This window comes from Sinohyriopsis cumingii, chromosome 17, assembly GCF_028554795.1.
Source record: "Sinohyriopsis cumingii isolate HCF-2022 chromosome 17, ASM2855479v2, whole genome shotgun sequence".
NCBI lineage: Eukaryota > Metazoa > Mollusca > Bivalvia > Unionida > Unionidae > Sinohyriopsis > Sinohyriopsis cumingii.
Genome location: NC_142977.1, coordinates 92,228,218 through 92,250,044, shown reverse-complemented (window position 1 = coordinate 92,250,044; position 21,827 = coordinate 92,228,218). Strand labels below are relative to the sequence as shown.

Below are 21,827 nucleotides of genomic sequence, written 5' to 3'. Positions count from 1 at the left end.
ATGGACAGTACAATGCCGTAGATCTCCACTCGAGTGTTGTGGCAGATTACAGGCATACATGGACATTACAATGCCGTAAATCTCCACTCGAGTGTTGTGGCAGATTACAGGCATACATATATACTTAATTAAGAACATTCACATCTTGGAACCCCAAAGCATACATCTCCGGGAGGGAGGCCTAGGGTGACAAACGTCATCGTAGACCGCCCAGAAGATATACTTGGGGGACATCACTACATGTACTTAATTAAGGATGAATATATTTACAATGAAATGATTGATGGATGATGGGACGGCACAAGACAGCACAAACATAAAACGGCGGGGCGGAACTCTACGGCCAATTCAACCAATCAAAAGCAACCCAATTAAATTAACCCGGTTGCATGATTGTGAACAAAAGACAACCACACGCCCGGGTCAAGAGCGTGGGTTAGTTTTGATTAGTTGAATTGGCTTTCGAAAGCCCCAGGCTTATAACGAGTCATCTTATATATAAAGTGACTAATACAGCGGCGTCAGTCACAAGGTGTGTGTTAATTTGAATTCCCTTGAATCGTTAAACCATTAAATACTTATTAATGGTGTTTCACGGCATTTAAATGAAACCAAATACTCAAATAAAACACTAAAAAAAAGAATACAGCTGTTAGATAACAGCGTGTATTTCATTAGTTTTCATCGTAAAATGATTAATTAATCGCAACATTAATTGGACTTCAAGGGACGTAACTCTTGTCATGCGACGCTATCACAAAACGAGTTATCTCCCTTTGATGTTATATATAAAAATCGAATTCTGTGACCCGTCTTTTTTGAGATCGCTGTTTGATATACTCGTTCTGCAACAAATTGTATTGAGGCTCTACAAATATCGAAATATTTTCCTGCCTCATTCATCGACTGAAATATTTTTTCCTCGTGAGTTGTTGTATCAAATGATTTTACGCTTTTTGCTTTTTTTGAGCATTTACCAGTTTGGCCTTTTTTACTATTTTCACTCTGAGAGATGGCTTGCAGATTACACAGTCTGTTATTTTGAGGACATCCATCAATATGATCAATAACGAGACCGTCCTCGATTAATCCGTTGAATGCTTCAAATACCACCCTATGAACATAATACTTCTTCTTTCCGGCACCAAACATCAAGTATCCGTGATTATTTTTCCATCCAACCGGCTTCTTCAGTCTACAATTTCTAACAATACCGTCGCGAGATGCCTCGTAATTAACGAGCACGGGATGCGGCTGAAATTCTTGGTCCATTTGTATAATAATACTACTTGTCTAATTCATTATTTGGTTTAATTATAAACCTTGCAACATAGTCTTGGGGGGTTTTGATGACGAAGTCTGCGGTGGGGTCAATGACGGCGTTTTTCATTCGTTTATCGTAATAACGTTTTAGTTCCCTGTATCGCTTTCCGCCACAATTGATACACAACTGCGATTTTCCTCTTACACCAACGTGGCAAACCAAGCACGGGAGGGGGCCAAGAGAACCATTACGAACGCTTTGTAAATGATACCCGCAGAATTCACCTCTACATGATTTATTGCACGGGGTTATCGACCCAATCATCAACCATTTGCATTTATTCATTATACTATATTCTTTCATTTAAATACTTGTTTTAATTATATGGATGAGTTCGAGAGATTAGCAGCAATTAAGCCCTGGAAAAATATTAGGTTTAATCTCGATAGAGTCCTCAAGGACGCACCAAAAGCGTTAATAAACGATAAAACCCTGTTGAGTAAAATACGCGATTGTATCAATGAATTCAAACGTGATGGTGCATCTCATAGTTGGTCAACATTTCGAATTGATGGTGTTGTTGATGCTACCATGAACGACAACCGCGCAGCAATGATAATATCACAACTTGACGGTAAAAGGTATTTCTTCAGAGTAAAATTCATTGTCCGGGTGGAATCAGGTAATTGGATCATACGTGATAAATTTGAACCGGTTCTCAGCGATAAGAAAACAGTCATTGTTAGCCGCGACTCCAAGCCAGGATTGTTAACCGGAGTTGACAGACCATACTATGAACGAGCGTATCCTGAAACAGCAGTTGTTTATGGAATATACCCGTTAAATAAGAAACCTGATATCGGAAAACTGAAACCAATGAAACAGTCAACTGGGATAAATTGTGTAGCAGAACGAATAATAGAGCATTTTACAAATGCATGTCGAGGAAACAAATTGACTGATTTACGACGTAGTAAAATAAACCAATGGGAGAAGACAGTGCGCGAGCGAGGAGCAACCATCAGCGACATAGCGAAATTAGAAACATCGCTGAGATTTCCAATAACCGTTACAACAATAACCGGTGAAGTATTATACGAATCAAAATATAAATCAAAGGGAACCCCAATCAAAATTATTGATCATAACGAACACGCGTGGACGCCCGCGATCACAATATTTCCACGGGATAGAACAGTAAAGTATATACCCGAAGAATTCCTAGGAGAGGATGGTTTTCTCGCAGAGAGGAAACTATTTGATGCTATTGCCTGCTTGTGTAAAAACGACCCTGTATCAGTGTGGTTACTTCGCAGCGCTGAAAACGACATGGATACCTTTGATCAGTTTGTAAGACCAAACGGTGAATTATATCGTACTGAAGCATTTCACAACAGGATGAAAAAAACCGCCATGGAATTTGAGGAGCATGATGAACAACTGCTAACAAATTGTTTTACGATTCCATCGGTTGTAGCTCATGTTGCAGCAAGGAAAAATGCGTGGAGACCAACGCGCAGGGAATTTCTACCGGATGTACAATCCAGTTGTTTGGAGTATTATCACGGTGGACTATGGAACACTGAATACAACCGCGACGCTATGATCTCGGTTGATATGGTTGCCTGTTATCCAGCGAGTTTTCTCGGGTATGGATCCGCCGCCGAGTACTTTAGACGATTTGGACACCCCAGTCATGAAATGACTCGTGTTGCTATTAATGGACCACTGCCTGATTTTGATTTAACGGGATTCGCTCGCATAGTATCATTTGAATTCGCGGCAGGACTCCATCGCTGTTGCTATATTTGGATCGGTAGACACATGGCTGAAAAGAAGTGGTTGCCAATAGCGCTGCTACGGTATATGATTGATTGTAGCATGCTAGTTTCGTTGATTGTCAGTGACGCAATTATATCATACCGGGCGCAGACTGAAGTCTGGTTACCAGAACCGGAGCGTCTAGATAGCATAATTGACGAGTCCAGAAAAAACATTGATGCCGACGAGGAATATATCATCGAATGGTCCAGGAGGATATTTAACCAACGAAACCGCGAGGCAAAAGATCTCGGTAGAAGAATAATTGGTAAGTTCACACAAGGTGGAAAAAACTGCGACTACAAACGATATTGCTCACGGCTGATTATAGATGACGCAGAATATGATTTCGTAATCAAGGACGCAGTGGCAAAAAATAGATACGTGAACTGCAAAACAGCTTTCTTGTCCAATGGAACGAGGTTGGGTACAGTTGTTACCTACAGCGATGGAGACAGCCCGGCGTATCCACATTTGAGGGCGTCTATGCTGGGTTATGCCGCTATCAATTTATTCTCGATGATAAATAGATTCCCCGATACCGCGGTTAGAGTAGCCGTTGATTCATTTTATGTTGACGTAGCGTACAAGGAAAACGTAGCCGAGTTTACTAGTCCGGACGAGAGTTGGGGTACATGGAGAATTAAAAATGAAATACGACGCGATTATTCCCCGTCAGCAGATGTCACCGTTGAGAACAACTACTTACGCGGTGATAAATTGTCAGAATGGTCTAATGCACCATCGTGTTCTGATCCAATTTGTAGACACAAGACGGTTTATTTAAGCGGCTGTGGCGGGTCAGGAAAGACGACTCGGGCAATTGAATTATTTCGAACGCGGGCAAGTATAATCGTGCTTACACCGACCCATAGACTAGCGCGAGAGATAAAACAACGAAATGTTGACGCCGTTACTTATCACAGCTTTTTTCGATACAGCGGCGGTGAGTGGACTCCTGATCGAATGGGTGAAAAATTTATTCCCGACATTATCATCTGGGATGAGATATGTACTGTTTCGTTAGATACTTTACAAATGTTTCTTGAGTGGTTGCTGCGCGCGAATACAGCGGTAATCATGTGTGGCGACCATGGCCAACCACCACCATTTGTCGGCGAGGGTCCACATGATTGGTTGAGCGGGTTCGTGGACTATTATGAAGAAACCGATACTGATTACCGAGCACTTGATGAACAACTGCGCGAGGTTAAGAAATTAATCAGATTACAGCCGGATAGAATTCAATGTGAAATAATCCGCGAGGTGATTCCGGAAACGCCGTTGAATGAATTCTGGGAAACATGGAGACCAAACGATTTGATTGTAGCGAGTAGAAAGATAGTCAGAGACACACTTCAGCGGAAGTTGTTTACGTTGCATAAGGAAAAGTTTCCAACGCGTCCAGTGCCGTTATGTTATAGACCCGCGGACACACGGCGGCAGAACATTGAAGTTGAAATTCCAGCCCCGACAGCGTTGGGAACAAAAAAACAAATTCTCGTGCTGAATGATATCGTGTTCGTTGATATCGGTGTCGTCGAGGACGCGCTACGTGCTGATAAATCCCCGTGGACGCTAGGATACGCAACAACAATACATTCCTCGCAGGGATTAACCATCACGGACACAATTGTTTGGATAGTTGATAATCGCATCGAATGGTCGAATCTTGTCTATCTTGCAGTGTCCAGAGTACGAAGGATAAATCAGCTTCGAAGAATTGTTATTGACGGAGCCGGTGACGGAGTCACTGACGAAGCCGGCGACAAAGTCACCATCGATGCAAGCGTCATTGATAGAAAACTCTCGGGTTACCGCCAACAGGATAAAAAAAAACAGCGGCGTTTTGATATTGATGCCGAATTAATAATCTCGCTACGACAACAACAGAATAATCACTGCGCGAGTTGCAATTGTATAATGAGTTGGCGTTATTCGGATAAAGACACTCGCCAATTTACCGTGGATAGGATCGATAACAGTCTCGGTCATGTCAAAAACAATGTGAGGTTGGCCTGTCTTGAGTGCAATAGACGCAACGGCGCTAGTTAAGACCACGTGGGGGCAATTGAGTATCGTTAGGTATCACTTGTAGTTGCTCGCGTGTAAATCCGCGCTGAGGAGCAGTTGAATCCAGTCTATAGATCGGTGGTCTACCAGTTGATCGTGTTATCGTTGATATGTTATGTGTGGTAACACTCCAAATAGGATCAGTAGCTCTTTTATTACCGCCTTCAAGCTCTCCTGGTTCATATAGATATCTAACAGTGACATCACCAAGAATCGGCTTGGAAACGCTATTTATTTTTGATTTTCCGGGTATATACTCGTATTTAATCGCGTCGCTGGGCTTCATGTTGATTGCTCGGGTAATCTCGTTATTTAACGCTGCAATTACGCCTGGCAACCTTTTAACCCATTCACGAGATCGTTTTTCTTGGATGAATTCCTTCGCGTATTGATATCCAAATAACCGTTCAGCGAGAGTCCGATTGAATCGTTCAACAATTGCCTGATCACGATGTAGCGCAGTATGACCTCGTCGTATCGCGACGCTATGATGTTTCAGCGTTGATAAAACAGCGCCGCGAAATTCACTACCGGGATCAACTTGTAATAGATTTGGCCAGCGCAGAGGGCCTCTTCGATAAATTCTTTCAAACGCAGCGGCTACTTCAGTTGCCGACTTTGTTTTTAACGGCTCCGCTTGTTTGTATCGACTCGCAACATCAACTACGGTTAGCGCGTATTTGTAACCGTTGTCATGCGGCAAAAATAGTATATCAGCCTGATGAACTTCATTAGGTACGCTGACATCAAAGCGCGAGAAGTTGATTTGTTTAGGCGGTGGTAGATAGATTTGCCATATAGCCTGTTTGGATAACCAATTAGCCGCAGTGGTCTTTGTTACCTTTGCAGCGCTTGCAAGCTTACCAATTGCGGCCTTCCCCTTCCAGTATCCTCTCGGAGAATAATAGATGGATTCCATGTTGTTATTATAAACGCTATCGTTTTCAATTACCAGCGCCAGAAGCTCCGCTTCCAATCATTAATTTACCTTTCATAGCCGATTTTACCAACCATGAGGCTAATTTTTCTTTGACGGATTTATCAGGAATAGCATTTAGCGCGTGAATTAATTTTACATCCGCGATATGACGCTGTTGCAGATCGCTACTTTTATAAGCAACATCATGAGCATGACACGCCTTATCGATAGCGTTTATTGGATACTCACCGGGTTTGGGCTGATTTTGATCATCGAGTCTGATATCTAATCGTGTTCCGGGGCCACAGTAGTTATATCCTGGGAGGTGTTTTTCTCCTGGATACTTTGCCCACGGTGTTCCGGGGAGTTTTGCCAATTTGGCTGCGATGTCACCTCCTCGCTTTTTTTTAAAACATCTCCGGGTCTAATAGAAATAAATCTAAATTTCTTTGTACCGCATTGTACACACTTGCCAGTAAGGGCCGATCTGTTATTTCTTGTTGTAGCGGTTGTCATATCATTTGTGCCAGTACGTACTCTACACTTCACACAATATAGATCCATAATTTATGTATAGAGATATGAATATAATTGATTTTTCGGCGACTAAAACAAGAGAACCAGTTAAGCATGTTGCAGCGTTACCAAACTCGATCCGGATGATTATCATCGGACCATCTGGATCCGGCAAGACGCAATTGTTACTCAATTTAATAATGAGATGGATGAAGTGGGATAAGTTGTATTTGGTTGCTCCTAGCGTAGATGATCAACGATGCTACGAGGTGTTGAAAGATTTCAACGAGAATGCATCAGCGATCGCTAAAAAAAATGTTATTGAGTTTATTACGGATATCAATGATGCACCGGGTATTGATGATATTGATGGCGACGTTAACAATCTAGTCGTGTACGATGATGTTATGTTAGACAATCAAAAAAACCCAGCTAGAATATTTTCCAGAGGCAGGCATAAAAACACTGACGTGATATATGTCACTCAACGATACACTCAGATTCCAAAAGTAATTAGAGACAACTGTAATATTCTTGCTGTGTTCAACGGCGTTGATACACACACGCTACGAAATATTTGGCAGACATGGTGCGGCGGTGACATGGACTTTAATGTTTTTCGAAACTTTTTTAGTCATGCTCAGTCGACCCCACATGGATTCGTAACGATAAATTTACATGATCCTCGGACACGATATCGTATCGGACTTGACCAAATATTCGGTTAGTTGTAAATAATTTTCATTGTAAATAACCACTTAGCAGCAGAGGGGGCGATGACATCGACGCGGTCGTCGATGTGCTTACCGGACGCTGACGACGCTGGGGATCGACGCGCAGAAGGTGTTAATTAAACCAAATGACGATTGGACGATCCCCCAACGACGACGTCGTTTTTTTTTTACCAGGCGCTGACGACACTAGATCGTTGAGTGCAGAAAGTATTAATTAAGCAAAATAACGATTGGACAAAATGTCCGATTCGCCCCCTCTGCTGCTCATGTACAGAATACATGGTTGCCGCCACTTAACCACTATATTCCATGCCACATAATCAAAACTTTCAGTCATTCCCAAAATGCACAACGTGTAAACTGTAAAACTATGACACCATGATTCTCAAAAGAAACAAAAGACCAAAGGATTTACTGAAAATGATACTCTCATGTTCAGTAGCACATCCCAATACCACCATGTTATGACGTAACCCATGCTAAACATTATGTTTATCTCCTTAAAATGTTGCTTGACTATTGTAATTCATTTGAAGTTCTATCTTTACATAATAAATATATTATATAATACTTGCTTTTCTGTGTTTTAGTTCCATTTCATCCGGGGTATATCCACGATTCTCTACGCCGTACCCATTGCTAGGTTGATAATTGGAGTTATCCTTCGTAGTCAATACATCATCATAGTTGGGATCGCCTGCATCGGTTTCTGACACGTTATCAAAGTGTTTCACCCCTTTAAGCTCCGCCATGATAACCCACTAGCTTCAGCTGAAAAACAAAATGAAAGGAAACTTAGTCAAATTTGTTTTCAGATAAATATTTCTATCCTAAGATCCTTCTCTTCCTCATTATTATCACTAAAAACATGGGCAATAACTACCTAACCTACTATGAACATCGTACCGTACAAGTTATCAAAGAGAACTTAAATATGTTGAGAAAAAAGTGACGTCAACGAAGACTTTACGGCTAAATTAATGCGAAATATCAGCATTAAAAAGGTAAACTAACTTGCCTACGCTCACGTTGCCTTTAATATTATGGTTACAACGGTTCAGGTACGCAGCAACTAAAGTATCTGATTCTCTCCCTTACTTTTCGGACACCTCAGCTTTTAACAATTTGTAACCACTCTTAAACACCTGGTCTGGGAGTGTATTGCCAAAATTCTCCATATGTAGACAAAAGTAAAGAACTTGCTGTTATCATCTTAATAGACTGCACGTTTACTCTTTTTTGGATTTTTTAGATTTGAGCTAACCTTAACGTTGTCTTTTTTGCTTTCACAAAGTTCAAGATGGGTTTCCTCCCTTTAACTGATATATTCATTCATTTTTATGTGTAATGTTGTTAGTTCTTTTGTCTTGCCTGTATCTTTTAGTTGCTATTAGTTACGTAGTTTGCTTGCAGTTTTCAGCAACGTGCAATTGCTGTACTATGTTTCCCTGTATATTTAGCTACTCGTAACAGATGTTTCTTGTGATACAGGTGTCATCAATGCATCAAGACTAGTCGTATATATGTTTTGAAGTTTTGCCAACCCCTTGTCCTTACATATTTAAAATATGTATGCATGTACAATTATATCTTAAGTGTGTATTAACCGGCCAGTACGCATGTAAAATGATATCATCAGTGTGTATTGATCTGCGATAGTGCATGTATATTTTAAAACTGCATGCAAATTGTAGAGTATGATCTATTAATGTACATTGGTTTCTCTGTATTTAACTTTTACACAGAAATTATAAATTTAGTTGGGGGTAGGAGTGTGGATATGCATCTTTATTAAAGAAACTTGATTTGTATTACTAGTTATAACATTTATTTTTTATGTATCTTTATATGTACGTCTGATTAAGTCGGTTGTTATATTATTTATTGACCGCTCTGGTGGCCTTTGTGGTTAGAGCATCCGTCTCAGAAGCAGCAGCAGAGGGGGCGAATCCTACAAGCTACTTTTCCGAGACACCCCATCCACTGAAACTATTCCCGATAGAAGCGTTATTTTCATGAAATAACACTTTTATTCAGAAAACGAGACAAAAAAAAAATGTCCTTGAAAATGCTTTGTATTTCCGCTGATATAACGCGAGTTACTTCAATAAATCCGACTCGTATCCGACATAATTTCCACGGTGAGGTATCATCGAAAAATCAGGTGTAGTTTGCGCCCCCTCTGCTGCTCTGGGAAAACATTTTTATGTTAACGGAATTAAATCATTGATAAATAAATAATGGCAAATATCGGAGAAGCACTTACAACTAGATTGGCACGACAACGACTAGCCGCGATTAAAAAATTTCTTCCGGTTCGTGATTCCGTCAAAGAAAAATTAAAGGCAAGACAAGAAGCGCGAGTTGAGTTTGCAACATCTGCGGAGGAATTATTTAAGCCTATTACAGCAGCTACTGGTGAAGTTAAAACTGCAATTGTAGGAAAACCTGATCCTGCTGACCCTACCAAAACAAAACGAGGGTTACTTCAAGCAATAGAAGAACTTAAACAGCAACAGGCAGATGCAGGTGCCGCAGCTGATCCAGGTGCCGCCGGAGTAGTGACAGTTGCTAAGGAAACATTTATTAATAAATTTACCGAAGATGGTATTACTGAAATAAAAAATATTCCGCTTACTAACATAGATGAGCTTAGGAAGTTTTCTACTTGGATTGTCTTAAATTATCCTAACCGGCAAGAATTTCTAAAACCAGGAGCTGCCTCGGGTATGACTCAGGGTGAGTGGCGGGATTATGTTTATAAAGTAAACCGAGGCATTTCTCGAATAGCTAACATTGATGATACCTATAATTTTATAAAAACTGGCGTAATTGGGGTTAATAAGGAACTAAGAGACCAACGAATAAAGGCAAAGGAAAAGGAAAGGCAGGCAAAAATGCAGGAAAGGGAAATGAAAAAGCAAGCAAAAACACAAGCTCTAAAACAGACCCCGCAAATGACACTGCCCGATCCAGTGTCTGAATTTTTATCGCCTGAACAAATGGGCGCTAGCGCTCCCGATGACGATGATGATTTTCCCACTCCTGTTTCGTCGCCGCCGCAAACTCGGCCGTCGTCTCCCGAACCAACACTAGGAGAATTACTCATGAAAAAAGATAAACTGATGAGGGAAAAGTTCGATCTTTCAATAAATAAACAAAATACAGAGAAACTGGACAAAAGAAATAAGAAAAATAAGGCTGAGCACGAAGCCGCAATTGCTGCATATAATAAAAATAAAAAAGAAATTAAAGCAATAAAAGAAAAAATTGCTGAATTAGAACAACAAGAAAAAGAGAAAACAGGCAGCGGATACGACCACATCTGTCCTGATAGCGTCGTCAACGATGTGTCCAGACTAGAAGTTCTCATCGGAGGAAAACGCGCCGGAAACAACTCCCCAGAAATTATAAATGAGGCCGCAGGTATCTGTCAGCGACTATTTCAGCGTGGTCTTATGGATATAAGTACATACCGGGGGCTCATTGATGAACTCGCGGATGGTTACTACAGCGACTAGTAAATTTAGTTAGAGAAACAATAATTAAATAAAATGATCGTGCACAATTCTCAACCTAGACACGCTAGTGTGTTACCAGTCCGCGTAGTGAACTCGCGATTACCAGTCTACAGAGCAACCTACGGAGATGGTCTCGGTGATACAATTACTGGTTTGTTTTCAAGAATAGCCCCTAAAGCGATTCCAATTGCAAAACAATTGTCGATGAAAGCTATTGATGTTATCAAGGATAAAGCTCTTGGATCTGTTGGTGATCTCGCCGGAAAGGCATTCGCGTCAATCAAGGATAGACTGTTACGGTTAACTCGTAGATCAAAAAAACCGCCACCGGTGAAACTGGCCAGTACTGAACTTATGCCCGCGGATGTCAGTAAAGTGATAAATCAGGCCGCCAATCAAAAACTTGCAGAGCTTGTAACCCAAACACCCGAACAAATAAATACAAGCCTGATATCAGGAAGCGGAATTTCCCGAAGTGGTCTTCGTTTTAGACAACAATAATTTTATATAAAATGTTTAAGCGTGTATCTGATCCAGCATTTGATATGGATGCACCAACGCTCAAAGATGAATCTGTTCGCGATTATCAGTATTATTCTTACGAAGCAAGAAATCCCAATCAGCGAGGACGAATTGAATTACAAGTTCAGGACACAAGTAGATATTTCTTGCCCGCTGAAGCATTTCTTGAAGTCACGGGGAAAATTGTAACAAATGTTGACGCTAATACACCATACGGAGCTGATTTCCGAGCTGGTCTTGTCAACAACGGTATCATGGCACTATTCAGAAGTGCTTCATACAGCATTGACGGGAGAGAAATTGAAACGATTCAGGATAATGTTGACGTTGCTACAACAATCGTGGGATTAGCGAGATACTCAGATGATTACACTAGATCAGCTGGTCCGACTATGATGTTCGCTAAGGATAATTCTGATCATCCTGAACACAGGAATGTAACAATGAATGCTGGGGGTACCGAAGTTGCATCGATGAACGAAAATTTTAATTTGGGTTTTGCTACGCGTAAATTAATGTTATCAGGCGCAGATAGACAATTCTCATGCGCAATTTCATTGTCTCACATCTTTGGGTTCTGCAGAAATGTCAGAAGGGTTATTTTTGGAGCCAAGCATACAGTTGTACTTGTGCGAAAAGGTGATGACAACGACGCTATCTGGCGAGAAGGTGCTGATCCTGCTGCTAATCAGGGTAAAGTAATATTACTCAAACTTGCGTTGTGGATGCCAGTAATGTCTCCATCACTCGCTGAAGAGCAACGGTTACTCTCTTTTATGGACACAGGTGGTAAATCACTGATATCATGGTTGACAACAACAACAGATTCTATTCAAGGTGCCGGTATTGGACAGTTTACGTGGCACATCGCATCACAGCAGGGGGTGTCAGCACCACGACATATTTTCGTAGCGCTCCAGGCTAACGCGAGAGTAAATAGTCAACTACGTTCGCATATGATATTTGACCGACTTAATGTCTCTGAAGTTTCGCTGCGAATAAACGGGCATCAGGAACCATCCGAGGATATAGTGATAGATTATGCAAATAATCAAGTCGCCCGTGCGTATCACAATCTAATGACATTTATGGGACGCGATCAAAATATTGATACCGGGTTGCAGATATCACAACTGGATTTTACAAAGCTGTATCCGATTTATTACTTTTCGCTGGAACATTTGGATCTAACCAAACAATCTGTCGTTGATATACACTTCAAGGCTAACATTGGTGAGTTTCCCGTTGGTGGTTTCAGAGCTGTCGCGGTTATACTCTCCGATAAAGCAATGCTACTTGAAGGTGTTGGCGGTCGAATGAGGGTCATCGACGCTCCAGTAGAAAATATGTGATGTTTTCCAAAAATATGTAACAATTAGATTAGTTTCTGAAATATAATGTCATACAGTCATGTTAATGTCACCTTGACTTCCGGTCAAACGAAGAAATTGCAATCAAAGAACGCAAGCACGTGCGGGACATCAATAACACTAAAACGAGATCAACTTGTTGGTGGTCCAGACAAGCTGTCGTTGACTAATACTCAGATTAAACATTTTAATAAGGCACTAACAGCAAAAACCGGTGTCTGACTTAATTTCTCTGCTGCAGCTATCAAGGACATGACTAAAACCGGTGGAATATTTCCTCTTCTCGCAGCAATACCGGCGTTGATTGCCGCGGCAGCACCAGCCGTAGCAAAAGCCGCAGCACTCGGTGCAGTTGGAACTGCAGCTGGAATGGCACTAAAAAAGGCAACGGGAAAAGGATACAAGAAAAAAAAGGGACGCGGTCTAAGACTACCAGGAACTCCACCATCATGGTATCCAAAAAAATTCTAACGCCGTTGAGCAATTTTGATTTATTAGATGCTGTTAAAAAATTGCGTATAAAACATTTCAGAGGAGTATTTATGCGAGATCAATTACCGCAACGACCAAATAATCCAGAAACTGGCATTATCAATCTCGACAACAAAGACGGTCCTGGAACTCACTGGGTTGCTTACGCGATCGATCCACGCGGAATTATCTATTTTGATTCGTACGGTTTAGCACCGCCAGTTGAGTTTCTCAGGTATGTCAGCAGATTTTATAATGTTCCAGTGTGGCAGTCGACGTTACCAACACAAACATTAGTTGATCCGCCCATTTGTGGGAACGAGGTTTTAAATGTTCTTGATGCAATCTCAAGAAATCCAGCAACGTCTCCGCATCGAGTAGTGCATGAATATACCGCATCGAGAAATGCTTAGCATTTTCATGCTCGCATTTGAAAAACAGCAATAACAAATAATGGTAGATATTTACGGAAGACCTTTCACAAGAAAAGTCAAACCAGGCACGGATGTTGATCTCTCAAAATATGCGACCCGAGATGAAGTCGATAATCTTTTGAATATAGCTGGAGTTGACCCAGATGAAGTTGCTATTTTTCAAGACAGGCAAGGAAAACTAAGAACGAGCAACATTAAGTGGAATGATATAATTCGCAGAGTTCTTGGAGCTACCAAGGATAACTTCGTTGCATTTAGTGATGGCGGCCGGATCAAGGACTCGAATATATCAATCGCAAGCATCAAAGACAGTATTGATAAAGGTGTTGACAAGTGCGTGAAAAAAGACGGTGACACGATGACAGGAGAACTCCGCATGAATGGAAACAAAATAACCGTACTCAGAGATCCAGCCTCGAACGACGATGCAGCAAACAAACAGTATGTGGACACAGCCGACAGCGTCATAGATACCAAATTATCCACGTTACGAGCTGAGTATGATGTTCATGTGACCCAGTTTGGAAGACTTCGCAGAAACGTTCTTAACACCGTAGATGAGTTCTTCGGGAAACCTAATGCCGTCAGTATGAAACTCACCGAAATTAAGGAAACATTAGATAACGTAGTAAATGGAATTCCGCAGATAATGGAAAAATTTAATTTAATTAAAATTCCTGCCGGAGTAACCCAAAAAAACCTTGTGTGTACGATAAAATCAGGAAGGGAAACATGGTCACAACAAAACAAGACTATTACACATACTGCAGATGTTACTGGAATATACAGACTGACAGTACTCTCTGCTGTAGAATTTAAGATATCTACCAGACATGATTTAACTAGCAAGTTTTCCCGAGTTGCGTCTGTGGTGATAAACAAAAGAACCGAAGAAACTTTTACGCTGGAAGCCGAAAATCCGGAAGGATTAGCCACAGTCAATTACTGGTATTGTCTGGAATTTGTCGCCGAAACACCTTAATTGGTCACCGGGTAAAGTAATAATGGAAGCATCCGCGTATAGATACAATCAAGTCCGTGAGTGGCAATCTGAGTTAAAAACTGTCATCGACGCGACGTCCCAAAAAGTAAAAAAATACCGCAGACGCATAACAGTGTTAGACGTTATGGTTTATTCAGTATCCGCCGTTGTTGCATCCGCGGGAGTAATACTATCAGCGGTCACTCCGGTAACAGCAGTAGTCGCTGCCACGATCTCTGTTTGTGCGACCACAACCACGGCAGGAGTTTTCGGCATCATAGCAAAAAAAATATCCTCGTGTGCTAACACAAAATAACACGATTACACGACAAAATTAAATACAGCCACGACCGCATATCAGAAATTATCATCGCTGATATCATCATCGTTAGACGCGCAAAGTAGCGATGCTGCGTTGATATCAGATTCTGAATTTAAACTAATGTCAGATGCGTACAATGACTATTTGAAAACTAAACAAATAAATAATGTCAATGATGGCAACGCCACAAGAACTGCTTCAACAAATAGTCACAAACACAACACCGGTAAGGACCACAATGATCTCAGTGTCCTCGACGACACCACAATTCGGTATTAATTTTCGAACTCCAATTCGTGTGAACGAAATCGCGTTGGCAAAGCTTAGTGTGTATCACAGCTGGCCCAATATCAGGTCGGCATCATTTGGTGATCTGCAGCCGAATAATTCGTTCGTGTTCGGGAGACCCAGCGCGGACCCACAACAACGTGAACTTGAATGGGATACAATTACGCTACCCACTGGGAGTTATCAGATCGAAGAAATCAACAATGAGATACAACGCCAAATAAAACGAATCACCGGCAAGGAAGCCAAAATATCTGTGACCGCGCACGAACCAACGCTGTCTGCGGTCATTGAAATCTCAACACCGGGATACGCCGTGGATATTTACAACAGCTCAATTCGGACCGTATTAGGATGGCCACGATCCCGACCCGAGGTCGAACCGGATCTACCAAAACCTGAAAAATCGGATTTCGAGACCACGAAGGAAGAACTACACGACCTCGTGTACAGCAATTATTTATTTCCAGATCAATTACAATCAGGCCAAGCCTGGTTTATAACAAGACCCCCCTTGGATATAATACCCCTGGAAATAATAGAGGTAGCTTTCAGCGGCGGGGAATACCGTCTTTACTCTCCAGAAGATATAGAAGCTCATTTTTTTAATCCGATCAAACAAGCACATAAACAACAGCTAGAACTGTTGCGAGTATATTTTCAAGATTATATTTCTGATATAACAAGACCACGCGGGGACATTATCACAACCATAGAAAAACTAAACAAACTCGCATCCGCGATGGAAATTATAAATCAAAAATTAGTTCAGAATCTACTGGATTACAAAGGCGATTATGGAAACCAAAAAAGATCGAATTTTGCATCCCGATTTGGTATTTTCGAGGCGGGTATTCCAGATTTTAAATTTCCTGGATATAACGCGCGCACGCTACGAAAATCAGTCCAGGATCTCATCGATGAATCTTTCGAAGATATTTCCGCCACGTACACGCGAACAAAACCGCAGCCGGTTATTCTCAAGCACGACAACAGTACATCCGCCGATGGCAGACACATCTCACCGGGGATCGTAAATATCACAGATGTTATTGCGGTCAATCTTGTATGTGACGTCATCGACGGTAGCTACAGCGCATCAGATAATACTACACTCCAACAGGGGTTTATCCTGTATACGTTCACACCAAAAGATCCGCCCGGGTTTCTGATTGTGCAAGAACCAATCAATGTGGTCTATCTGCGGTGTAATAACCTGTGGTTGTCAACGATAAATTTCAAACTCGCCGACCAACGGGGAAATTTGTTGGACCTGCGTGGCGAGACTGTCTCCGTGAACTTACTGGTGAAATCCTAAAATTGGAAATGCAAAGCATTTCTGGAAGAGTTTTTGGCGATGCTAGCATCGTTGGAAACGCTAGCGTTTCTCACGCATTTAAAAAAAAACGGTTGTGTATAATGTGTGAATACATTCACGCACGAGTTCATATTCATGATAAGCAAATTCTTTACGAGGCAATAAAAACCGCATTTGGAAACTCAAAGAGTTTCTCGGGACAGCCCCCAGAACAGTATTTCCCCGCGAGAATAATCGTTGACGTGTATGGCAACGAAGACTTCTTGTTAACTCCGTCACAATTGGCGCAGTTACAGCAAAATCATATGATCACAGCTTGGTGTCAACGAGAACAGATTATGAACTATTCTCATTGTTGTATTGATGCGCCCGCGCTCGAGTTAATCCTGAAAATGTAAAACATTTCCAAAATCTGAAATTGGAAATGCATTGCATTTCTCTGGCGATGCTAGCATCGCTCGCGCAAAAAAAAATGTATTATTTTTTTTTACCGTGAAAATGTACAAAGCGTGAGACACTTTCAGTGTGTGAAACTCAAAGAGTTTTCGAAAACGCATAGCGTTTCCACGCACTTATACTTCGTCGACGGAGTCACAAACACTAGTACCCGTAGGCATTTCCGTGTCAGAACTCGAAGAGTTTTCGGAAGTGTTAGCGTTTCCAAGATTCTTTATGTGACCTTGTAGCCGTCGTACCCTGGTGTTGATTAATTTTCGAGTCTCATATTGTTGTGACAATCCAAGCCTGATCTTCTCAACTGCGCCGCACAGTGGAACGAATTCAGATACCTGATCGTCAGTTATCGACGCAAGTGACCCGTAAACGTAATTCTGTATATTTTTAATGAACCTATAACACGCGGCGAGATTGTTCTTGCCGGCGCGCTCATTCAACGATTCAAAATCTGACATAATTGTTTCAGCGTTTAGTAAAATATTAAAACCACGCTGTTGCAATTTTTCGAGTTCAACAATTATGACATTTATGTTTTCGTGATTCATATTATTATATTTTTTATATTTTTAAATTGCATGAGAGTGTTTACGAGTTATCGTCGAGGATAAGCTGTATGTAGGAAAATGAAATATATTGTTTGAGCTTTTTTGAAAATGCTGTTTTGTAGATCCCATTTGCGACTCGTTGTACCGAAGGTTGACAAATACCGAAATATTTGCCAGCTGCGGCCATTGATTGAAATATCATTTCTTGGCCCGTCTCTGTATTTCGAGACTTAACAGCCCGTTTTCCAACTGTTTTACAATGACCTGTGTTACCCAGTAAGCAGTTCTTGCGTTGCGTGACCATCCGAAGATTGTTTATGGCATTATTGGTCGGATTCCCGTCAACGTGGTCAACGACAAGACCCTTAGGGATCAATCCATGGAAACATTCATAGACGAAACGATGACAGAGATAATCTTTTTCTCCAGCATGGAATTTTAGATAACCGGTATTGGATACCATACCGAGTGGTTTCCGTCGCCGGCAGTGTCTGACTGTACCATCGTGTGACGCTTCATAATTTGGAATAGTTGGATGTGGAACAAATTCTTGTTCGGGGACGAATTCTTGATTCATTATACTATAAGCAAATCATTTGTCTAATTCATAATTTGTCTGAAAACTTATTTATGTAATCACGCTCACAGAGAGTGTTCGAGGCTGGATATTTTTTATCATAATACCGTTTTAGTTCTCGATAGCGTTTTCCCCCACACGCTGAACATAATTGCGTTTTTCTTCGTACTCCAATGCCGCATCTGATACACGGTATCGGTCCTAGACTCCCGCCGCGGACCTGTTGAGCATGTTGTCCACAGTATTCGCCTCTGCAACGTCTGTTACACGGCGCTGATGAATTTAGTTTGATCCACTTGCATGAGAAACTCTTTGAGTTTCCGTTCATTATATATAATATATTTGTCTATTTAAATACTTGTCTTAATTATAATAATGAGTTTTGAAAGACTATCCAGAATAAAACCCGCAGGTTCTCGATTCGATCTTGACCGGTTAACCACTGATCGTCGACGAAGAGAGTTAGCAACGGTAATTGGTGTTATCAAGGATGCCAAAGAAGAGTTTCGTCGTGATGGTGCCGCACACACGTGGTCTTCGTATAAAATTATCCCGGAAATGCAAAGCATTTCTCCTCGAAGAGTTTCCCGTGAAAACTCCTTGAGTTTCATCATTGATGGTACCATCAACGATACAATCGCGCGTAATATAATTGAGTATCTCGACGATAGAAGATATTTCGTGCAGATAAAATTTATTGTTGGAGTCGACGACGAGGGAACCCGAAAGTGGATTATCAGAGACAAACTAGACCCTGTTCTTGATCCGCGCGGAAAAACCATTTTGTTGAGCAAAGACTCAAACCCGGGAGTACTTGTTGGGATTGATAAACCGTATTATGCCAGAGCGTATCCTGTGACCGCGGTCGTTTATGGAATTTATCCGATAAAGAAACCAAGTGTCGATAAACTCGCCCCGATGAGGGTGTCGCCGTTGACAGAGTCAAGGATGAATTGTGTAGCTGAGCGAGTAATGGAACATTTTAAAAATGCACCACGTGGAAATGGTCTAACCGAGATCAGAAAAAATAAAATAACAGAATGGGCTAAACGAGTAGCGGATACAGGAGCGTCAATAAATGATGTTGCCGCGTTGGAACGGTCGCTGAGATTTCCTATAACGGTTTCATCGTTAACCGGTACGGTATTGTACGAGTCAAAATATAATCGCAATGGAGCTTCAATAAATATTATCGATCATAACAGTCACGCTTGGACTGACCAGGTTAGGATATTTCCGCGAGACCGTGTTGTGAAGTATTACTCGGGAAATATGTTTGATTGTATTCATCGGATAAGTAAAACCGATCCAGTGTCGGTGTGGTTATTCTCGAGCGAAGATGGAGAATATAATCAGTTTGTGAGACCCGACGGGGAAATATACAGAACGGCGGCGTTACAGCACGAAATGAAAAAACTCGCAGAAAAATATCATGCGACGGACACTGATACGTTACTGCGACACTGTTTTACTGTCCCGGGTGTTGCCGCGCATGTAGCCCGGGAACGAAATTCATGGAGACCAACTCCGAAAAGTTTTCTTGCGGATATCCAACAGAGCTGTGTTGAATACGGACACGGCGGTTTGTGGAATACTCGATATGATCACCGCGGTATGATATCCGTGGACATGACGGCGTGTTATCCAGGAAGTTTCCTTGGGCGTGGAGAATGCAGCGAATATTTTAAACGGTTTGGCCACGTTACAAACTCGATGACAAGAGTTGCTGTAAACGGACCATTGCCTGATTTTGACTTGACCGGATTTGCTTGTGTGTCGTCGTTTAAATTCGTTAAGGATTTACATCCTGTGTGTTATGTTTGGTTTGGCAGACATTTCGTTGAGAAGCGATGGGCACCGATAGTGTTATTGCGATACATGCTTGACAGTCGAATACTGTTGTCGCTGACCGTCAGCGAAGCGATTATATGTTATTGTCGTCAAACCGAAGTTTGGTTGCCAACTCCGGTTACGTCACAAGAAGTCATCGAAGATTGGTCACGAGAATATCCAGAAACTTCTATCGACGATATTATCAAAAATGATGCAAGCACAGCAAAAGATCTAGGACGAAGAATAATAGGGAAATTCACTCAAGGTGGAGCGTATGATCATAAACAACATCACAGTCGATTAATCATGGACAAGGCTGAATTGGATCTTGTTGTCGCTGATGCAGCCACGAACAACATACTCTGTAACCGCGAAGATGTGTTTCTGTCAAACGGGGAAAAGCTAGGGACTGTTTTTAGTTATATCGACGGAGAATCATCTCAGTACACACATTTGAGATCTTCGATGCTAGCTTATGTATCCATAAATTTGTTGTCGATGATTAATAGATTCCCTGTTGTCGCAGTGAGAGTTGCAACGGATTCATTTTATATTGATAAAAAACACTCAGCGCTGTTGGATAATGTTATATCGGATGATCCATCGTGGGGCTCGTGGAGAATAAAGAATGAAATGTTACACGGATATTGTGAATCGGCTGATGTGACAATCGAAGATAAATACCGCAGCGCAGAAATGCCTTCGACGTCGTTGTCGCCGCCGGTGCACGATCCTGTTACAAGACACAAAACAGTTTATCTGAACGGGCCTGGTGGTTCTGGTAAAACAACTCGAGCGATTGAATTATTTAGAAACTCTGACATGATTGTGCTAACACCCACACACAGACTTGCCAGGGAGATGAGACAACGCAAAGTAAAAGCTTGCACGTATCACAGTTTTTTCAAATACAGTGGTGGTACGTGGACACCATCGCGGATGGGGACGAAATATATCCCTGAGAAAATCATCTGGGATGAGATAGACACTGTGCCGTTGGATACATTAAAACAGTTTCTGGATTGGCTGCTAAAAAAAATACCGCAGTGGTGATGTGCGGCGATCATGGTCAACCACCGCCATTTACAGGTGAATCTCCACACACGTGGCTGAAAACTTTTGTAGATTATTATGAGGAAATAACTAACGATCACAGAGCACTCGATGAAACGCTGAAAGAGTTTAAGACACTGATCAGGCTACAAACCAATAAAGTCCAGTGTGAGATAATGCGTGAAATAATTCCAGAGACGGAGCTGAGCGACTTTTGGGAAACGTGGAAACCAGATGATTTAATTGTTGCAAGTAGAAAGATAGTCAGGGACACGCTTCAGCAGCAGTTATTTCAGTTACATCAGAAGAAATTTCCCATGTTGCCAGTGCCGTTGTGTTATAGACCAGCTGATACGCGATTGCAGAATATTGATGTTGATATTCCAGGAAAATCGGAAAAACAAAATTTAGTATTAAATGATATTGTTATCGTTGATGTTGATGCTGTTGAACAGGCACTGAAAATGAGCAAATCCCCGTGGACGCTAGGATACGCTATGACCATCCACAGTTCGCAGGGACTAACTATTTCAGATACAACAGTTTGGATTGTTGATGATCGCATCGAGTGGTCAAATTTAGTTTATTTAGCCGTGTCAAGAGTAAGAAGGATAGCTCAGTTACAAAGAATTGTATTAGATGATGTTATCAACGACAGCATCAACAGATCAATCGCTGATGATACAATAAGAAAGAAATTAGCCGGTTACAAACAGAGCGACAAAAAAAATGGCAGAGAGTTTGATCTCGACGAAACATTTATTATACAATTACAACAACAGCAGAATAATCACTGCGCGAGTTGTAA

The 21,827-nt window shown here is 41.5% G+C and overlaps 1 protein-coding gene across 4 annotated transcripts in view; it reads right to left on the bottom strand.

The window, feature by feature from the left end:
* Positions 1-21,827, bottom strand: part of LOC149779427 (solute carrier family 28 member 3-like) — a 135,482-nt gene that overhangs the window by 40,829 nt on the left and 72,826 nt on the right. For all 4 annotated transcript variants that reach the window (XM_089940085.1, XM_089940086.1, XM_089940087.1 and 1 more), the window contains one exon: positions 7,903-8,098. In XM_089940085.1, coding sequence (XP_089796211.1) covers positions 7,903-8,079 — 177 coding nt within the window. In that variant the 5' untranslated portion in view covers positions 8,080-8,098. The remainder of the gene's footprint in view (positions 1-7,902; positions 8,099-21,827) is intronic.